The sequence below is a fragment of the Nomascus leucogenys genome, unplaced genomic scaffold (assembly GCF_006542625.1).
Source record: "Nomascus leucogenys isolate Asia unplaced genomic scaffold, Asia_NLE_v1 Super-Scaffold_258, whole genome shotgun sequence".
In the NCBI taxonomy this organism is placed as follows: domain Eukaryota; kingdom Metazoa; phylum Chordata; class Mammalia; order Primates; family Hylobatidae; genus Nomascus; species Nomascus leucogenys.
This window is the reverse complement of record NW_022095769.1, coordinates 5397813-5417446: the sequence shown is the minus strand read 5'-3', so window position 1 is coordinate 5417446 and position 19634 is coordinate 5397813. Positions and strand designations below refer to the sequence as shown.

The window sequence follows — 19634 nt, the reverse complement described above, 5'->3', positions numbered from 1 at the left end:
GTATTGAATGACACAAACTAGTGGTGGAATGTAGTCATTCATATGTAAAAGTGTTCTTCCAGGGAGCTGCCTGGGTCTGATAAGGGAAGAAGAAGAAGAAAAAAAAAGTAATGCTTTTATAGTATGTGTTTAAGCCTGCTAAGAATTACCCACACAGGTATTACTCATTAACGCTATTTTTCCATCCAGCACGAAGTATGTCCACAGGCAAAAGTATCTTTATCTAATTTTGAAGTGATTGTTGTTTTGTTACAAAGATAGCTTCTGGAACTGCTGATGTGACCCTTGTAAAAATGCAAATTGTATTAACTCTATGGCAGCTTATCAGATGTATGCACTTCTGCCAGTAGGCAATGCAGTACAATCAGAAGAAAAACAATTTACATTTTAGCTTGAACAGCATTTCATAAATAGATTTTTATCTTAACTCTTCTACCTCTGCACTCTGAACCCATTGAAGATAATAATTTATATTAAGGTTAACATTTATTTTAAAACATTGAGTATACATATGTGGAACAGTTCACTTTTGCAGTTTTATGGACCTTAAGCTAAAATTGCAGGAAGTCATCATTCTTTAATAATCTACTTCCAACACCATTCCAGTTGTTGCTATGGCTTAAAGAGATGCTTAGACAGTCAGCATGGATCTGACCCCTCTTCATTTAATCAAGAAAAAAATGATTGGGTAATGTTTTTTGTTTTGTTTTGTTTTTTGAAAAAGGACATCTTTTTTTTTCTTTGTGGTATATATGTATACTATATAGTTTCTAACTTTTAAAGCAGAGAACCATGAGTTTTAATGAAATACCTGTTTGCCATTTTAATTTGAACTTCCTTTTAGATGATAAAGGAAGGATTCAATGTCATCAAAATATGTTTCTTTTTTCCTTCAGTGCCCCTTCTTTGTTGATGCCACTTCCTGGAACTAAAGCATTGCCTTCAATGGACAAATATGCTGTGTTTAAAGGAATTGCAGCTGACAAGTCCTCTGAAAATACTGTTCCACCTGGAGGTAAAAACAGTTGGTAAATTCATAAACTTGTGAATGCTAAATTGCATAATATTTAAATTGTATGAATCTTTAAGTGGTGGTCTTCTGTGCCAAATATGTAAAATGCCTATATACCACATGTTAATAGTGTTTGGTTAAACCAATCTGCCTCACTTCCTGGAGCTGTGATTTCAAGATTCCTAACATTAACTGAGCTTCTGTCCTTTCTATCATAGATTCTGGTGATAAATACAGTGCTTTCAGAGAACTCGAACAGACAGCAGAGAATAAACCTTTAGGTAAGTTTTTGAGTCCTCAGAAGGATAAATTATTTCCATTTTTAATAAAAAAGGGATTTTTGATGGTTCTTTCAGTGGCATTCCCTTTATTTGTGTGTGTGTGTGTGTGTGTGTGTGTGTGTGTGTGTGTGTGTGTGTGTTTAGGAGAAAAAAACTGAATGGATAAAACAATATGGTATAGTAGTGATGTTTATAATAGATACTCAAACTGTAAGTATTCTAATTCAAAAAACCTTAATAATAGCTACCGAGTTTAGGCTGGGTGCAGTGGCTCACGCCTGTAATCCCAGCAGTTTGGAAGGCCGAGGGGGGTGGATCACCTGAGGTCAGGAGTTTGAGACCAGCCTGGCCAACACGGCAAAACCCTGTCTTTACTAAAAATATGAAAATTAACCAGGTGTGGTGGTGCGCACCTGTAGTCCCGGGTACGCAGGAGGCTGAGGCAAAAGAATCACTTGAACCCAAGAGGCAGAGGTTGCAGTGAGCTGAGATTGCGCCACTGCACTCCAGCCTGAGTGACAGAGCAAGACTCCATCTCAAAAAAAAAAAAAAAATAGCTATTGTTTTTAAAAAATATCATGATAGGGTCGGGCACAGTAGCTCACACCTGTATTCCCAGCACTTTGGGAGGCTGATGTGGGCGGATCACCTGAGGTCAGGAGTTCCAGACCAGCCTGGCCAACATGGTAAAACCCCATCTCTACTAAAAATACAAAAAAGTTAGCCAGGCATGGGCACATGCCTGTAGTCCCAGCTACTCAGGAGGTTGAGGCACAAGAATCACTTGAACTCAGGGAGGCAGAGGTTGCAGTGAGCCGAGATCATGCCACTGCACTCCAGCCTGGGCACACAGCAAGATTCCATCTCAAAAAAAAAAAATGGTAGGTACTAAATGGGGGATTATCTAGTAGAAGGGGGATAAGATTACTTCTTGTGGTTCTGGAAATTACAAGGAGGTAAATGTGCTTCAGTTATCGAGAATTATTTATTTTCTAAAATTTAGGGCACACCAGGCACAGTGGCTCATGCCCGTAATTCCAGCACTTTGGGAGGCCAAAGTGGGAGGATGGCTTGAGCCCAGGAGTTTGAGACCAGCCTGGGCAACATAGTGAGACCTTGTCTCTACAAAAAAAATAAATAAATAAATAAAAAGCCAGATGTGGTGGTGCACACCTGTGGTCCCTGCTACTTGAGAGGCTGAGGTGGGAGGATTGCTTGATCCTGGGAGGTCGAGGCTGCAATGAGCCATGATTGTGCCACTGTACCCCAGCCTGGTCACAGTAAAAATAAAATTTAGGGCAAATTCCAAATCAGTGTAGTTTCCTCTGAAGATAGGACATTCCCTTTCATGGGAAGCTTGCATGACAAGTTAAATTCCCTTGTCAAATGAGAGCCGTGGTTACTCTGATTTATTACACTGCTCAACAATGTACTGCTAATACTCAAACTACACTGCTTGAAGTATTAGCAGTACAGCAATCTGCGGACTGTAAAGGCAGCAACTAGTCTTTTTTTTTTTTTGGAACAGAGTTTTATTCTTGTCAACCAGGCTGGAGTGCAGTGGCATGATCTCGGCTCACTGCAGCCTCCACCTCTTGGGTTCAAGCGATTCTTCTTTCTCAGCCTCTCAAGTAGCTGGGGTTACAGGTACCTGCCACCACGCCTGGCTAATTTTCATATTTTTAGTAGAGACAGGGTTTCACCATGTTGGCCAGGCTGGTCTCAAACTCCTGACCTCAGGTGATCTGCCCACCTCGGCCTCCCACAGTGCTGGGATTACAGGCATGAGCCACCACACTTGGCCAGTCTTTTCCTTTTCAAGATTTTTTTTTCTATTGCTGTTGCGGTACTTGGTACCATTATTATTTGTTATTTTTTAGCCTTTCAATCATGTTCTAGAGATAAAACATTCTAGAGTAACATTATTAAAAATGACTTGATTAAGGCATAGTCACTGCTACATATCATAATGCAGGTACAAGATACATTCACAGAGGTATATTACAGTACTGTCTTACATCTATAATACTAGAGCATACAATTAAAAAGGCACTATATAAGATTTGATTCTACTCTTCCAGCAGAGAGCCCAAAGGATGGTAATGACACAGCTCTCATACAGAAATGCACCTTCTTAGCTAGGATTTTCTTTCATTAGTAGCATGGTTATAGGTACTCACTTTTCTTCATGAACATCAGCTAAAAATAATTTAAAAACAAACCAATGAAACATTGGATTCCTACAAAGATGACCAAGTGGGGGTAAGCAGGACTCAACCAAACTCGTATTTTACCAAATCCTTCATGTTAGAACGGTGAGAGCTCTGTGAAAGAAAGGGAATGGCAAGTAGCACTTCAAAGCTCGGGCCACAACCAAAACACAGGATCATTTCAAACAGAAGCAGTAGCCAAACAATGCTCACTTAGTATGTTCAAGGATGCAGACGTTGATACTCAATCATCTGCACACTAATCCAGTAAGAATGAGTGATCAGTTACTATACTTTGCTTGTGTTAAACTCAATCACCACTTTACAAAATTTTCAAGATTGGCTGTAATTTAATGAGAAAGATGAAGAGAGAGGGGTTTATGTGCACGTGTGGTTACCATCTCTGATAGTAAGACCTAGAGTACAAGGGAATATAAAATGATTATTTGGGAGTCATATATGTAAAAACTGGATGTTATGTTTGTGGTTAAATCCTACTGTAAACATGATGGGTAGGGTTTAGTTAACCCATAGGTCAAAATATGTTCTCCAAAGCTTAACTATGCATGCTATGAAATGTGTATACTCAAATGAGAATTTCCTTCTGGGAACAATACCAATTCTATCTTTACGTATTGAATGCTCAAACTTGGGACATCCTTCAGCAATCTTTTATTTCCACCCTTCTGCTAGGGGTCGGGGAGAGAAGGTAGGTAGGTATGGTAGAAATTGTATTGCTTAATCATCTTTAAAGAAGGAAAGCCCAACTCTTATAAGAATATTCAGCCCCTTATAACTGTTAGGTTCTAGAAATATTTTCTTGTGTTTTATCCAAGCTTTTAGAATGTAATAGCCATTTCTTCCTCAGTGCCTGTATCAGATACACAGTGGGAGTAACAGAGATAAACCTGAGGGGAACTTTTGACTTGTTAGGTTTTTATTTACACCTAGCAATGCTTTCATCAACACTTGGGCCAAGACAAGTTTGGAGTAAAGAGCACATGGTTTAACATGAGGGTTCTTTGTGTAATATGGTATTAATGACCATAATGTGTATTCCTGTAATAGACAATAGGAAAAGACAGTGGTGTCACCAAAATGTAAGCAGTACCTTAGTCCTGCCTTTTCAATACTTTTTTTTTTTTTGAGAGACAGTGTCTTGCTCTGTCATCCAGCCTGGAGTGCAGTGGTGCAGTCATAGCTCACAGCAACTTCCAACTCCTGGACTCAAGCAGCCTCAGCCTCCCTCCCAAGTAGCTGGTACTGTAGATGTGCACCACCACAGTGGGGTCTTGCTGTGTTGCCCAGGCTAGTCTTGAACTCCTGACCTCAAGCAGTCTTTCCAGCCCAGCCTCCCAAAATGCTGGGATTACAAGTGTGAGCCACCATGGCCAGCCACATTTCAGTACTTTTTAAACAAAGTTCCAGATTGTTGTTATTTTCATTTACTTGCTTTCATTCCTATCTTAATTTTAATTCTAAGGTCTTCCAAGTAGCGTTGCCAACTTGATGCATTTTAGGAGAATAGATTTTATTTTCCTAAATGGTGTGATATCTTTTTTATACTCATTAAAAAATACATTGGCTTGACTTTGTCAAAGTACGTTAGTATCTTAGAATTTATGAAGAATCTTTATAGTATTGTGTTGTTCAGAGCTGTGGGTTTCTTAGGTTACTGAATGACAGAGTTTAATAATATTTCCTTTTTTCCATCTCCAGAGTTTAAGCCATAAATTAAAGTAAATGAGGAAATGTTCTATATAAAGAAATGACACATTTTTATTGAAGTTTTAGCAAAAAAATGGTCTTTTTTGAGATTTTTGGAGTCTAAAAAGTGACAGAGAGGGAAACTTGCAAGTATGTAGACATTAACCAAAAAGCTAACCATGAAATAATATGCTTAATATGCCTTCTGATAGACAAGCTTCCATTGACTGTGACTAATTTATTTGCCAACAAATTCCCTTTGTAAACCCACCCGCTTTTATTTCCTTTTAGCCCTTTCACCCAGCTTACATTTCCAATGGAAAAGTTTACAATTCATCAGTAAGTGTAGTTTGCTGTGGTGATTAAAACAAATAAACAAACAAAGCAATACTTGTCAATTTCACAGATATTTCAAAGCAACACATTAAAAATTTAGGCTGTGATAAAAATGGCTGCTTATCACCTCTACATTTTCAGAAATAATACAAGTATGATCAGTGATACTACTTATCTAAAAAATTCTAGGGTGATTTTTAAAAGTTTTACATCTTCTGTCAGTTTGTGAAATTGACTTGAATTTTACTAGTGGTATGTCTTACAAATATAAATTACAGGAAATCTGAATGCTGTTCCTCTCTTATTAGATGAATTCCTTGGTGTTGATGAATTATGCTGGTGAATTGGTTAACTATCTCAGGTTAGGAGGAAAAACAGCTTGTATTGTTTTTGGTGCTTTTTTTTTTCATCTGCTGTATCCAAGTATATATCTTGTTACAAGCACAGTATATTTTTTTTAATTTATTTTTATTTTTATTTTATTAATTTATTTATTTTGATACGGAGTTTTGCTCTTGTTGCCCAGGCTGGAGTGCAATGGCACAATCTCGGCTCACTGCAACCTCTGCCTCCAGGGTTCAAGCGATTCTCCTGCCTCAGCCTCCCAAGTAGCTAGGATTACAGGCACCTGCCACCACACCCAGCTAATTTTTTGTATTTTTAGTAGAGATGGGGTTTCACTATGTTGGCCAGGCTGGTCTCAAACTCAAGACCTCAGGTGACCCACCTGCCTTGACCTCCCAAAGTGCAGGGATTACAGGCGTGAGCCACTGTGCCTGGCCCAAGCACAGTATATTTTAAGCCTGCATTATTTTATATGCCAATTTAAGAATTGGATTTTGGTTCTCAATACATTTTTATTATTGATATGCTCTTACATGTCATTTTTAGGGGAAATGTAATTTTTTAAAATGGATGAGGAAATTAAAGCTTGTATTTTAATTTACTTAATTTTAATCTCCAGAAATGGCAGTCATTTTTTTAAATAATAAATGAGTTGGTTGGTATAGCTATATTTATTTGTTTTTTTATTTTTATTTTTGAGACAGAATCTCTCTCTGTCCTCCAGGCTGGAGTGCAGCGGTGGGATCTTGGCTTACTGCAACCTCCGCCTCCCAGGTTCAAACAATTCTTGTGCCTCAGCCTCCCGAGTAGCTGGGATTACAGGCATGTGCCTCCATGCCCAGCTAATTTTTCTGTATTTTAAGTAGAGATGGGGTTTCTCCATGTTGGCCAGGCCCGTCTTGAACTCCTCCTGGCCTCAAGTGATACGCCCGCCTCGGTCTTCCAAAGTGCTGGGATTACAGGTGTGAGTCACTGTGCCCGGCCTTGGCATAACTATATTTACATTTGGTTTATCTCTGGTTTTTATTACCTGGTATAGCCTAGTGGATTTTATGGTTGACCTTCAGATACTGTTAGAAAACTGAGATCATCTGCATCCTGATGCTGTACCTGAGTGATAACATTACTATGATAATAAAGAATATAGAAACCTTTTAAGAATCACAGGCCTTGAGCCAGGTGCTGTAGCTCACGCCTGTGATCCCAGTAGTTTGGGAGGCCGAGGCAGGTGGATCACCGGAGGTCAGGAGTTCGAGACCAGCCGAGCCGACATGGCGAAACCCCGTCTCTACTAAAATTACAAAAATTAGCTGGGCATGGTGGCAGGTGGCTGTAATCCCAGCTACTTGGGAGGCTGAGGCAGGAGAATCGCTTGAACCTGGGAGGTGGAGGTTGCAGTGAGCCGAGATCGCAGCATTGCACTCCAGCCTGGGTGACAATAATGAAACTCTGTCTCAAAAAAAAAAGAATCATAGGCCTAAATTTTTATCAATGTCTTAACTGAGTCTGTTTAATTATTTATGAGAAGTGTGTAAGTACCCGCTCTAACCAGAATATAAAAATAAACAATTCTGAGACACATGTTTCTCAGGATCTCTTGAGAGCTGTGTCATGGGCAAAAGAAATTTTATTTAAAATAAATAAAATAAATAAACAATTCCGTCAGTTACCCCATCCTCAGAGTAGCATAATGTAAACTAAAGTCGTCTAAGTCATACCCTCCAAAACTTTATATAACAGAGTTGGTATTTATTCAAATCCTTTTGAATTTTAATAAATAAAAATAAGTGCTCATTGATACAGTGAGACAGCTGATTTCTAGAAAAGCTCACGTGCTCATAGACTTTTTTTCTGTGAGATTCAGCTTATTAGAGACGATGGGGAGGAGCTGCTTTACAATGTGCCCCACCTAGAATGCTTTGCAAATAAATAGACACCTTTTCAAAAATGTTCATCAAAGTTCCCTTCCAATTAATGCCTTCATTTGCTTGAACAAGACCACATAGTATCTAATGTTATTCTTAAAGTGCCTGGCTGAACCAAGTGTTGTACATCCTGAATATCAGAGGTAGGATTTTTCATAATACTTTATTGGTGCCTCTAATTTTTTTAATGGGTAACATGTTTATCTTTAAAGGGCCACTATTTTAATATGCCTCTCTTCAAGAACCTCTAGCCCTATTTCTTATTGTATTGTCTGCTTGGCTGGCTAGCTGTGGGAACAAAAAGTGAGAGGAGTACTTTTAGCCAATTGTAGGATCTGGAGCTAAGAGAGATCCCACACTGAAAGCATGAGCAACTGAAAATGGTACTGTCAGGTACTTTCAGTTTGATGTCTATTTATTTCAGTATCACTAGACTTCAGTGTGGAAACAACTGTGTAGTTCCATAGGGTTTAAACTATGTAAACATTATTACGTAATGTCAAGTCAGTGGAGAAAAGTCAGTAAAATTATGCTTGCAGTTTAATATGCTGTGTATTATATGGTTTTCAGTTCAGCATTCCTATTTGTTTGGTGGTATTTTTTCTTTCAGGAGAAAGCTTTGCAGAATTCAGATCTGCGGGAACTGATGATGGTTTCACCGATTTTAAAACAGCTGATAGTGTGTCACCACTAGAGCCACCGACAAAAGACAAAACTTTTCCACCATCCTTCCCCTCAGGAACTATACAACAGAAACAACAAACACAAGCGAAAAACCCTCTGAACTTAGCAGACCTAGATATGTTTTCCTCAGTTAATTGCAGCAGCGAGAAACCATTGTCTTTTTCAGCTGCGTTTAGCACATCAAAATCAGTTTCCACACCACAGTCAACAGGTTCTGCTGCTACTACGACAGCATTGGCATCAACAAAAACTTCTAGTTTGGCTGATGATTTTGGAGAATTCAGCCTTTTTGGGGAATATTCTGGTCTAGCACCTGTTGGGGAGCAGGATGACTTTGCAGATTTTATGGCTTTCAGTAATAGCTCTATTTCATCTGAGCAAAAGCCAGATGACAAATATGTTGCCCTTAAAGAGGAACCCAGTCCTGTTCCTCTAACCAGCAACGTGGGCAGCACAGTGAAGGGTGGACAAAACTCAATTGCTGCGTCTACCAAGTATGATGTCTTCAGACAACTTTCTCTGGAAGGGTCTGGACTAGGTGTTGAAGACCTAAAAGATAACATTCCTTCAGGAAAAAGTGATGATGATTTTGCTGACTTCCACTCCAGTAAATTTTCTTCCATAAGCTCGGACAAATCCCTGGGAGAGAAAGCAGTGGCTTTCAGACACACCAAAGAAGACTCTGCATCAGTGAAGTCCTTGGATCTCCCTTCCATTGGTGGCAGCAGTGTTGGCAAGGAGGACTCTGAAGATGCACTCTCTGTTCAGTTTGACATGAAATTGGCTGATGTGGGAGGAGATCTTAAGCATGTCATGTCTGATAGCTCTTTGGATTTACCAACAGTTAGTGGCCAGCATCCTCCTGCTGCAGGTGAGGAATTGGTGAGATTGCTCTGGTGATGGTGTTGTAGATTTCAAAGATGATTCTGCAGGTGTTGATTTACATGAGTAAGGCTCTGGCCCTTTATCTTTATGAATCTCTAATAATCAACCTCTTTGTTGCCAGTCTCCTTAAAGCAGTGTTAAATTTGATGCTATGGATACTTGATATGGATACTATGACTACTGTGGAACTTAGATTGGGTAGCTAAGATATTTTTATTTTTGAAATCTAGCACCAGCTTGGTGTTAGAGGCACATAAAAAGTCACTGCTAAGTGAACCTCACATTGCCAGAAATTTGATAAAGACCTTTGCAGTGCCAGCAGTGTTCCTTCATTTCTGTGAGTAAAATCAGTGTTTCCCTCTCCTTTTTTCTTCTCTTGGATATACACAGCAACTGCCAGTATAGTATTCTGTTTGATTTACAGAAACTAACTCTTGTTAGGCCAAGAAAGTAAAAATTTCTAACCACTTGTAGTGCAGTTTGCCACATCCTTTTAAGAGAAGAAGAAGGAAAGAGTGTATATATGAATGTTCTGTGTGTCAGGGCCTGGCAAAGAGGAGGGTGTGTGTTGTCAGTGGAATCCAGGAGCTGTTTTCAGTGTTAACTCTGTTACGGGAAATATGAAGTTGTAGCAAATCTGTAGATGCTAGGATAGGGTAACTGCTAACTTTCTGATAAAATGTTTGAAAACATCTTATTAGGGAGCCCTCTTTAAATTCTGTGTGGATTTACATGTAGCAATTTACTCTCTAGTTCAACTTCTGTCATAAAAACTAGATTCCCAAGTGTCCTGGTTTTTCTTTTGTTTTGTTTTTTGATATGTATATAGAAAGATAAACCTATTTTGTGGCCTTTTAATAATGAGAAATATCTCAGTATCACTGTATTATTCTAGAATATGTATTATGCATATGAAGGGTTTGGTTTTGTCTAACTAGGGGGGACACGTGAGACACTTCCAAGCCTACAGATTCAGGCAGAAATTGTAAAGTCCTATAGCTTTTGCATATGTCAAATTGGCAAGTCGGAAAACAAAATTGCATCCATCCTTTGGTTATGGAAATTTTGTAGGTATTCCTAAACAGGGTGCTGAATCAGGAGCAAGTTAGCAGAGACATTGCATGTTTCATGTTGCTACTTGCTAAGGTATTTTTCAAATGCAGTGGGCAGTCTGAAGAGCTCCTGTGCCCTTGACTGTCTACTTTCTTTCTTTTTTTTTTTTTTTTTGTACTTTTCCTCAGAAATTTTCTTATTTTTTTGCTATTTGTTTGATAGAGTGATTGTGGGTTTTTGTTGTTGTTTTTTTTTTGTATGAGCTGCTTGAACCACAGCAGTTGGTTGCAAAGTGCTCTTCTGAACAATATTGGATTTTATTTAAAAATCTCATAACATGTATACTAGCCTTTTGGAATCTGAAGTTATTAATTAGAAACTATTTTTCTGAAGGTGAATCTATATTCTTTCACAGTGCCAAGCTAGATGTCTTTATGAAATGAGTCTAATCCGGGTTTGGGGTGTCTTTTTTTTTCCCCCATTTCATTTGGAGGTTGGTTTTTTTGACCAAGCTTGTTCTTACTGACCTGTTAAAATAATCTTCTGTGCTCATGTTCTTTTATGTATGTTTGGAACATCCCCAGCTTGGAGCCTGTAATGTTCAAGCTAACTCTCTTCAGTTGGAGGATATTCTTAAAAGCAGATGGTTTCCTCCCATTGATCTGTAAACCTCCTGTCAGAAAGGAGCAGTATCCCTTTAGAGCGGTTGTTAAAAGGGGTTGATGTCTGACCAATGCGCTATATTGCTGTTGTGCAAAATTGCTGCATAAATGTATTGTAGAGGGTAAATGGCAAGGACTTATTCAAAATAATATAGTTTTATTTTATCCTCATGTTCACCACAGTATCTCTTGCTCTCTTAGTTTGAGGGTTAAAGGTACTTCATGTTGGAGAAATAAGAAGTGAGCTGATGAAGAAAGAATAAAACCTGGTAGATTGCTATCTGTGGACCTTAATCCTGTTTAGAAGCCCTAACTTAACTCTGAAGGGGATACTGTCTCTTTTAACTCTTGCTATAATTCTTTGTATGGAAGGTAGATAATACTGATAACATTGCCTGATTTCTCTGCATATTATTACATTTAACCCTTTGAGCCCTTGCTGCATATAATTTCAACTAGGCTGCTTTTTCCCCCTGACTAAATTTAATCTGTGGCACTGAAGCATCTTGACATGCAGTCATTAAAATCATATGGTTTTATTGGCAGCAAGAGCTGACCCTCATCTGTGACATTTTCAAAGGGTTAGCAAGACTTCTGTAGCTACCTACCTACCTATCTGTAAAGTAGCTCTTCTTTGACATTGAAAATCTTTGTATTTTAATTAGCACCCTTTTTTTTTGGCTGCTTTTCTGATGTCTTTTTTTCAATTTAGACATTTTCTGTGTGAATGTGCCTTCGAATTTGCTTTAGTGTATTCCTCTGCAAATACTGATCTGCATGCATATTCTGATGACTTCTTTTCCAGCTCTTCTGTATCACTCTCTTTTGTGATCTGTAAGTCTTGTGTTAATAAATAATTCTTTGGCATATTTTGAAAGTGTGGGGATGTGTGTAATTTGTACTTTTTCAGGGTTAGACCAAAGAAATACCTGGCTGATACCAAGTTGAAAGCAATAGTATCCTGAGACTAGAGGGTTTTCCCCTTTTGTTTTGTTTCGTCAAACACTTGTCTCCTAAGAAACTATTGGTACATTTTAGCTTTTGTTTCTTATAATTCCATTAATGTAAGTTTTTAACATGGCATTGGATTGAAATATAACTTTAAACTTAAATAAGAGTAAACCTTACACTACTTTACATGATAGGGAGAAAGAACATTTATTGCAGTTTCTTCTCTTGAAGAAACTGATCATATTTTATTGTAGAGAATCTGTCTCTACCAGGCATTACATTGAAGAGAAGAGAAGGGGAAGGTGGGGAAAAAGACCTAAGAGTTGAGTGTTGTGGAAGGAGTTAACTATACCTATCTAGTTATCTAATAGCTAGTTATTAGATATATATCTAATATATATCTAATAACTAGCTATTAGATAGATATATATCATCAAATAATATTGAAATGGACTTCTGAGCACAGTAAATGTAAACTGTATTTAAATTGATAATCTGCATAATGGAAAGTGTTCTGTATTAGTAACAGGAAGTCTTCAGGATGGAATTTGATTTGAGTTTGAAATTGGGTACTCAGCCGGGCACGCTGGCTCACACCTGTAATACCAGTACTTTGGGAGGCCAAGGTGGGTGGATTGCTTGAGGCTAGTAGTTCATGACCAGCCTGGGCAACATGGCAAAACCCCATCTTTACCAAAAAATACAAAAATTAGCCGAGCACGGTTGTGTGCACCTGTAGTCCCAGCTACTCAGGAGGCTAAAGTGTGAGGATCAGTTGATCTGGGAGGTAGAGGCTGCAGTGAGCTGTGATCACATCACTGTACTCCAGCCTGGGTGACAGAGCAAGACCCTGTCTCAAAGAAAGAAAAATTGGGTACTCCATCCTCTAATTGCAGAGCATGTTAGGTTTGCAGTTATGTGTTCTGTATGATGAAGCAACCCTCAGCCCTTTTTTTTTTTTTTTTTTAACTCATAGTACATAAAGCAAATTCTTAAAACATGTTACTTTAGGGGGTGTGTCTAACAAAGTAAGGTTCGAACCATTCTTATTTTTAAGAAAACATTTTCTAGAAGGACCAATGAAATGTGGCAACAAGTGTAGGCCAAACATGGAAAATATTTTCTCCATTTTAGAGTATGGTAACCGTAAAAAAAAAACCTTGAGAATATTACTGTTTTTCAGATTAGAAACCCCAAAGCAATAAAATCCCTGGGAAAAGGGGATATTTCCATGGTTTACATTTTGTATTCTTATGTTTTGAGGCTTTAATTCTTTGTTCTTTTTTAGAATTTGAGGAAGGAAGGCAATTAAATCACTGAAGATGAAGACTTCTTTTTTTTTTTTTCTGAGACTGAGTTTCATTTCTTGTTGTCCAGGCTGGAGTGCAATGGCACGATCTCGGCTCACTGCAACCTCTGCCTCCCAGGTTCAAGTGATTCCTGCCTCGGCCTCCTGAGTAGCTGGGATTAAACGCACATGCCAACACACCCAGCTAATTTTGTATTTTTAGTAGAGATGGGGGTTTCTCCATGTTGGTCAGGCTGGTCTCAAACTCCTGACCTCAGGTAATCCACCCCCCTTGGCTTCCCAAAGTGCTGGGATTACAGGCATGAGCCACCGTGCCCATTTTTTTGTTGTTGTTGTTGTTTTTTAAAGACAGAGTTTCTCTCTTGTCACCCAGGCTGGAGTGCAATGGTGCGATCTTGGATCTCGGCTCACTGCAACCTCTGCCTCTGAGGTTCAAGTGACTCTGCTGCCTCAGCCTCCCAAGTAACTGGGATTCCAGGTGCCTGCCTCCATGCCCAGCTAATTTTTGTATTTTTAGTAGAAATGGGGTTTCACCATGTTGGCCAGGCTGGTGTCAAACTCCTGGCCTCAAGTGATCCACTTGCCTCGGCCTCCCAAAGTAGTGGGATTACAGGTGTGAGCCACCGCACCCGGCCTAGAAGAAGATGAAGATTTTGAATAGGATTCCTAAGAGATCACTTGTAGTGTCTTAAATATGCCATTTAAGAAAGAAAAGTTGCATATAGAGGTTTAGCTTAACTCTGAGGAAAGCCAGGCCTGCCATTCAAAATACAGCATTTTCCAGAGCATACTGCTTTAAAAAGCTGAATAATACTTGGTTTCAAAAACCTTGTGTAAATGCATTATATTTTATTTATGATACGTGCTCCTAACAAATTTGAAAGAAAGAGATCTTAGTGTAGCTTCCATGTAGTGATAATGCCAGCTGCCCTTTATTTTGGATTTTCCCGTGCTATTTATAAAACCAATCTCTTGATGGCTTTGGCTGAGGAATTTCTTTGTCAATGGAATTCTGTAATGCTAGATTAGTCCATGTAGGACTGCTTTATTTTAACTCTTTTCTGCATTTATCTGAGCAGGCTGCAGAAAATGACTGAATGTAACTGTGTGTAAAGCATACATTCACAAATTGAGTAATGAATATTTCCAAAGTAACATTACTTTTTAGGGAGGTAGTTTTAATATAATGACTTAAACTTCTTTTGCAAAAAAGACTGGAAGAATTCTATGCTATAGGTTTAAACAAACAAAAAAAATACTGTTTTGTTTACCCTAATGCCAAGTAACATGGTTAGTGCTTCACTTCATGTATCAGTGCCTGAGAAAGTATACCTATGTATCTGTTGTTCTGTAGTCACTCTGTTGTTCACATCAAAATCCCTGCTGATTTTTAGAAGTAGCAAATGACAGCCGGGCACAGTGGCTCACGCCTGTAATCCCAGCACTTTGGGAGGCGAAGGCGGGCGGATCACCTGAGGTCAGGAGTTGGAGACCAGCCTGGCTAACATGGTGAAACCCATCTCTACTAAAAATACAAAAATTAGCCAGGTGTGGTGGCTCGTGCCTGTAATCCCAGCTACTCGGAGGGCTGAGGCACGAGAATTGCTTGAACCTGTGAGGCGGAGGTTGCAGTAAGCCGAGATTGCGCCACTCATACTGCAGCCTAGGCGACAGAGCGAGACTCCGTCTCAAAAAAAAAGCAGCAAATGAACATGAAGGGAACACTGGCAATATCAAAAAACCTGTGCTAAATCCTAAAATAATGCAAAGAACCAAAAGGCCTCAGTTGCACTTCCTGTCTTCTGTATTCATTTGGTGTCTTTTTGATGAGATTTTTACTGATAACCAGGGGCAGTCCCACTGTGTATCCTGACACCATTCCTTGGCCTTCTGTCTTCGTCTAACTTAAAATATCCACAGGATTTCCAGTTTTCTTTTTTGAACTTAAAACACACAGAAACCCAAAGGTGCTTATAGATAGTGTGGATATAATTTATTCCATAGAGTTGTGTGAGTCAGTGCAAATGAAGAAGAGGAAATTTTCATACAGATTAGAAAACACTGGAAGGCAATTAAACAGCAGCATTTTTCAGCCTGTCACTTATACTGTGATCACTTTCATTCCTGTTTTCTTCGGTATTTGAGACTGATACGACACAAACCAGGTTTTTTAGTTAATAGAGAATATGAATATAACTGATCTCATACGTAGATCGAAGATAGAATAGGGACTAAGGGAGATTAGGGCCCCGGGTAGAGAGAAACTGAAATGTACAAGTATTTTACGGTTTGCTTTGGTAAATGAAGTTTAGAGTAAATCAGTGCTGTAAATTAAAATATATTTCTTTCTTAGTCCAATGAACATTTTTATTGCTATATAAAATGAGAATGGTGGAATTTGCACATATTTCTCCTTTCTTCTTTCTCCAAACTCCTTCAAAAGCCAGTAACTCTTCCTCACCTGGGCATATACTTAACAGCTTTAGCAAATGTCCCTGGGAATGAGCTTGGCTGTCTGTGTCCTGTAGTAGCAGCCAACATTCTTTGTTCCAAAAAACACCCTGATTTCATGTACAACATCCATTCAAAAGAGATTTGAATAGAGGTTATGGAAGAGACTGATAGGGTTACTTGCCAACATAAGCAAGAAATATGCGTTTTGATTTGAGATCCATGATGGAAAACAGATCGTATACATTTATTTATTTGGCCTTTGTAATAGGACATCCCTGATTGCAAACAGATGTATGCATTAAAACAACAATTTGGCATATTATCTGTGTGCAAATGCAGTCAACCTAGCACAGCCTAGGAGTTTTGCAGCAGAACTGGAAATACATAGTGATTTTCTGTTCATTTTATTGCATTCATTCTCCATTTTCTTTTTCCTTTTTCTCTTGCAATTTTCAGAATTCGGCTATCAAATTGAACATCCATCTATACTAGCTTCAGTGATTACAAACTAAAATGTGGGTTATTCCACATCATTTTTTCTATCACTTATGTTGTAGGTCTTACATAATCTTTAATATTTTTAAGACCATTATACAATAATACCTATAACTGGACTGCTTAGAAATGTAGAACTATTAACAGGGGAAATGAAGAATTTTCTTACTTTAAGCTACCTTCAATGAACTGATGTACCACATTTTTCTTAGAAAATGGTTTACATATATTTGCTATGCCAGAACATACTGCCCTGTAATTATATTGTTTATAAATTGTAAGTTTAGGGGCATGGTGTTCTGTCTCACATTCCTTATGTACCATCAGTACTTGTGTTCAAATGAATTACACTTTACGAAATTACTTTTTCACACTATAATAGCCAACAAATAAGCAAAAGTAAATTTAAAACTCAATTTTGAGGCTTGATTTTAGTGACTCTTATATATTTACTCTTCACTTTAAGTATAAAATATTTCTTTTTAAGTCTTTCATTTGCTTTTCTAGTCTTTCATTTAGTCTTTTCTGGGAGTTGCTCCAAAAGGCAAGATGTTACAGGCGTATCATTTTTAATAAAAATAAGATTTCCTGAAATTTTTAAAATGCTTAAAAATGCCTCAGCTTAGGCAATCCCTTATTCCCTGTAATGCCTTTTACCTGATTATATTAGTCATTTTAGTTTTTTAAAAGACATTTGCTTGTTGCATAATTGCACAGAAAGATCTTTTTATTACCATAGTAATATCTTGATTACAGTGTTTGAACTGGAGCTATCTTTTCATTAAATTTATCATTTGCTTCTAGGAAAATTGTCTCCTTTTTTTGAGACAGTCTCAAACTGTCTCCAGGCTGGAGTGCAGTGGTGCCATCTTGGCTTACTGCAATCTCTGATTCCCTGATTCAAGCGATTCTTCTGCCTCACCCTCCCAAGTAGCTGGAATTACAGGCACGCACCACCACGCCCAGCTAATTATTATTATTATTATTTTTTTTTTGAGACGGAGTTTCGCTCTTGTTGCCCAGGCTGGAGTCCAATGGCGTGATCTCAGCTCACCACAACCTCCGCCTCCCGGGTTCAAGTGATTCTCCTACCTCAGCCTCCTGAGTAGCCGGAATTACAGGCATGCGCCACCATGCCCAGCTAATTTTGTATTTTTAGTAGAAACAGGGTTTCTCCATGTTGGTCAGGCTGGTCTCGAACTCCCAAACTCTGGTGATCCACCCACCGCAGCCTCCCAAAGTGCTGGGATTACAGGTGTGAGCCACCATGCCCGGCCTGCTAACCTTTTAATAGGAAAGATTCTGGGAGCAGTTCCTAATATAGTTTCCCAAAACGCTTTCGTAGGGCCTAGTAATAAAAATATCTGTATTATGAAACATTTTTCTGAATGTATCCCTCCAAGAATAGTCCTGTATTTAACTGCATCACCCGCTGATTGAATTTCACCTCATTTGAGTCTGGACACCTTCTGGTCCCTTTAAATCGTGGGGAAAAAAAACAAAAACAAAAAATCACTACAGCAAAAGACCAAGAAAGCTTTAGGCTAAAGGCTTTTCCATTCATTCTAAACTATAAAGTTTTCACCTGAGGCCACGCACAATGGCTCACGCCTGTAATCCCAGCACTTTGGGAGGCCGAGATGGGTGGATCACCTGAGGTCAGGAGTTCAAGACCAGCCTGGCCAACATGGTGAAACCCCGTCTCTACTTAAAATACAAAAACTAGCCGGGCGTGGTGGCGGGTGCCTGTAATCCCAACTAATCGGGAGGCTGAGACAGGAGAATTACTTGAACCCAGGAGGCGGAGGTAGTAGTAAGCCGAGATCACGCCATTGCACTCCAGGCTGGGTGACAAGAATGAAACTCCATCTCAAAAAATGAATTAAAATAAAAAAACTTTTCACCTGAATCGTTTTTTCCTTGTTTTATAAACCACATTGAAGGGTACCATTGCACTACAGAATTTTTAAATATGCCATCATTTTGTGAAAGCTGTTTGCTTTTTGCTGGTTGGTTTTTTGTACGGCTAGTGTTTTTTGTTTTTATTATTAGTACCCCTTTCCTAAAAAGAGAGATTTGGATTATACCATTAGAAGAGCTATGGAAATGTCAGGAGCCTCTTACCCCTCATAAATTATGCAGTATTGCTGTGAATGAAAGAGAAGAATGACTCCATGTCGGTTCACTTATTGACTTAGTTCTGAAAATCTAGGTCATAAAGCTTTTGAGCACTTTCCTTGTAAATCATGTATATGGTTGTCAGAGGGAGAGTCTCGTATTTGGTTTTCTTGCCTCATGTACAGTGACTACAGTGAAACTAAATGCATATCAACCCACTTCTCCACACCAGCCTAATTCAGTCTCGGCTGGTTTTGCTTTTTGAAAATGAGCAAGAAACTTTTTCTCCTACTAACACCACTAAAATGCTGAGTTGACTTTTCATTTTTGCTTTGAAATTCCACTGTAGGCCCTAAAGCAGCAATTAACTGTCAAGTTGAGGCTGGTGGTACCTATGCTGAGCAGACACTAGCTATTATGTATTGCTCCCCAGGCGCCAACCTGGCCTTTCACATACATGATCATGGTTGATGGTCATAACACAGTCCTTCCAAGTACACGGTCTTCTCCTCATTTGACTGATAAGCAAACTGAGGTTCAGAAATGTTCAATCATTTGCCTAGTGTCATACAAATAGTAGGTAGCAGAGTTGAACTCAGGTCTTTCCAAATCAAAAACCTACATTCTTCATGCTGTTTTATGCTACCTCTTAAATTACTTAACTATATATTAAGAATGCTTTGTAAAATCAGTTGTCTGCCCCAGCAGTTCTTTCTTTTTCTTCTTTCCTTTTTTGTTTTAAATGGGGAGTAGATACATAGTTGAAGGAAAAAGTGGAGCCCAACAGGACCCAGATCTTTTTATTGTATTTTATAAGGGCTAAAGTAGATCAGATTGATTTTTCTTTCCTCATACTTCATCACAGCAATATGATGTCCAATTTGACCAAAATAACAACTAGGTAAGTAATTGCTTGATTAAAATCTCATATTTGGCATTGCCTGAGACAGAAATCCTAATAATTGATAATATTATGACAGAAACCCTAATAATTGATTAAAAGTTAGATGACATTATTTTCATTTTAGTTTTGAGAAACTGTCAACTTTTAATTATTTTGCCATGTGCATTTCACATGACCATGTTTTAAAGGCACATTTTCCAACAAAGTCAAGATCAAGGGAGACATGTTTTAGGCAAGGAATATCAGTACATTTTTAAGTTGATAAGGGAACAATTTATTAAATGGCCCTAATCTTATGTCAAA

At 38.5% G+C, this 19634-nt stretch overlaps 1 protein-coding gene across 8 annotated transcripts in view; it reads left to right on the top strand.

Annotated features, from left to right (window-relative positions):
• Positions 1 to 19634, top strand: part of SYNRG (synergin gamma) — a 91334-nt gene that overhangs the window by 46877 nt on the left and 24823 nt on the right. For all 8 annotated transcript variants that reach the window (XM_030807985.1, XM_030807987.1, XM_030807982.1 and 5 more), the window contains 3 exons: positions 897 to 1015; positions 1231 to 1293; positions 8427 to 9371. In XM_030807985.1, coding sequence (XP_030663845.1) covers positions 897 to 1015; positions 1231 to 1293; positions 8427 to 9371 — 1127 coding nt within the window. The remainder of the gene's footprint in view (positions 1 to 896; positions 1016 to 1230; positions 1294 to 8426; positions 9372 to 19634) is intronic.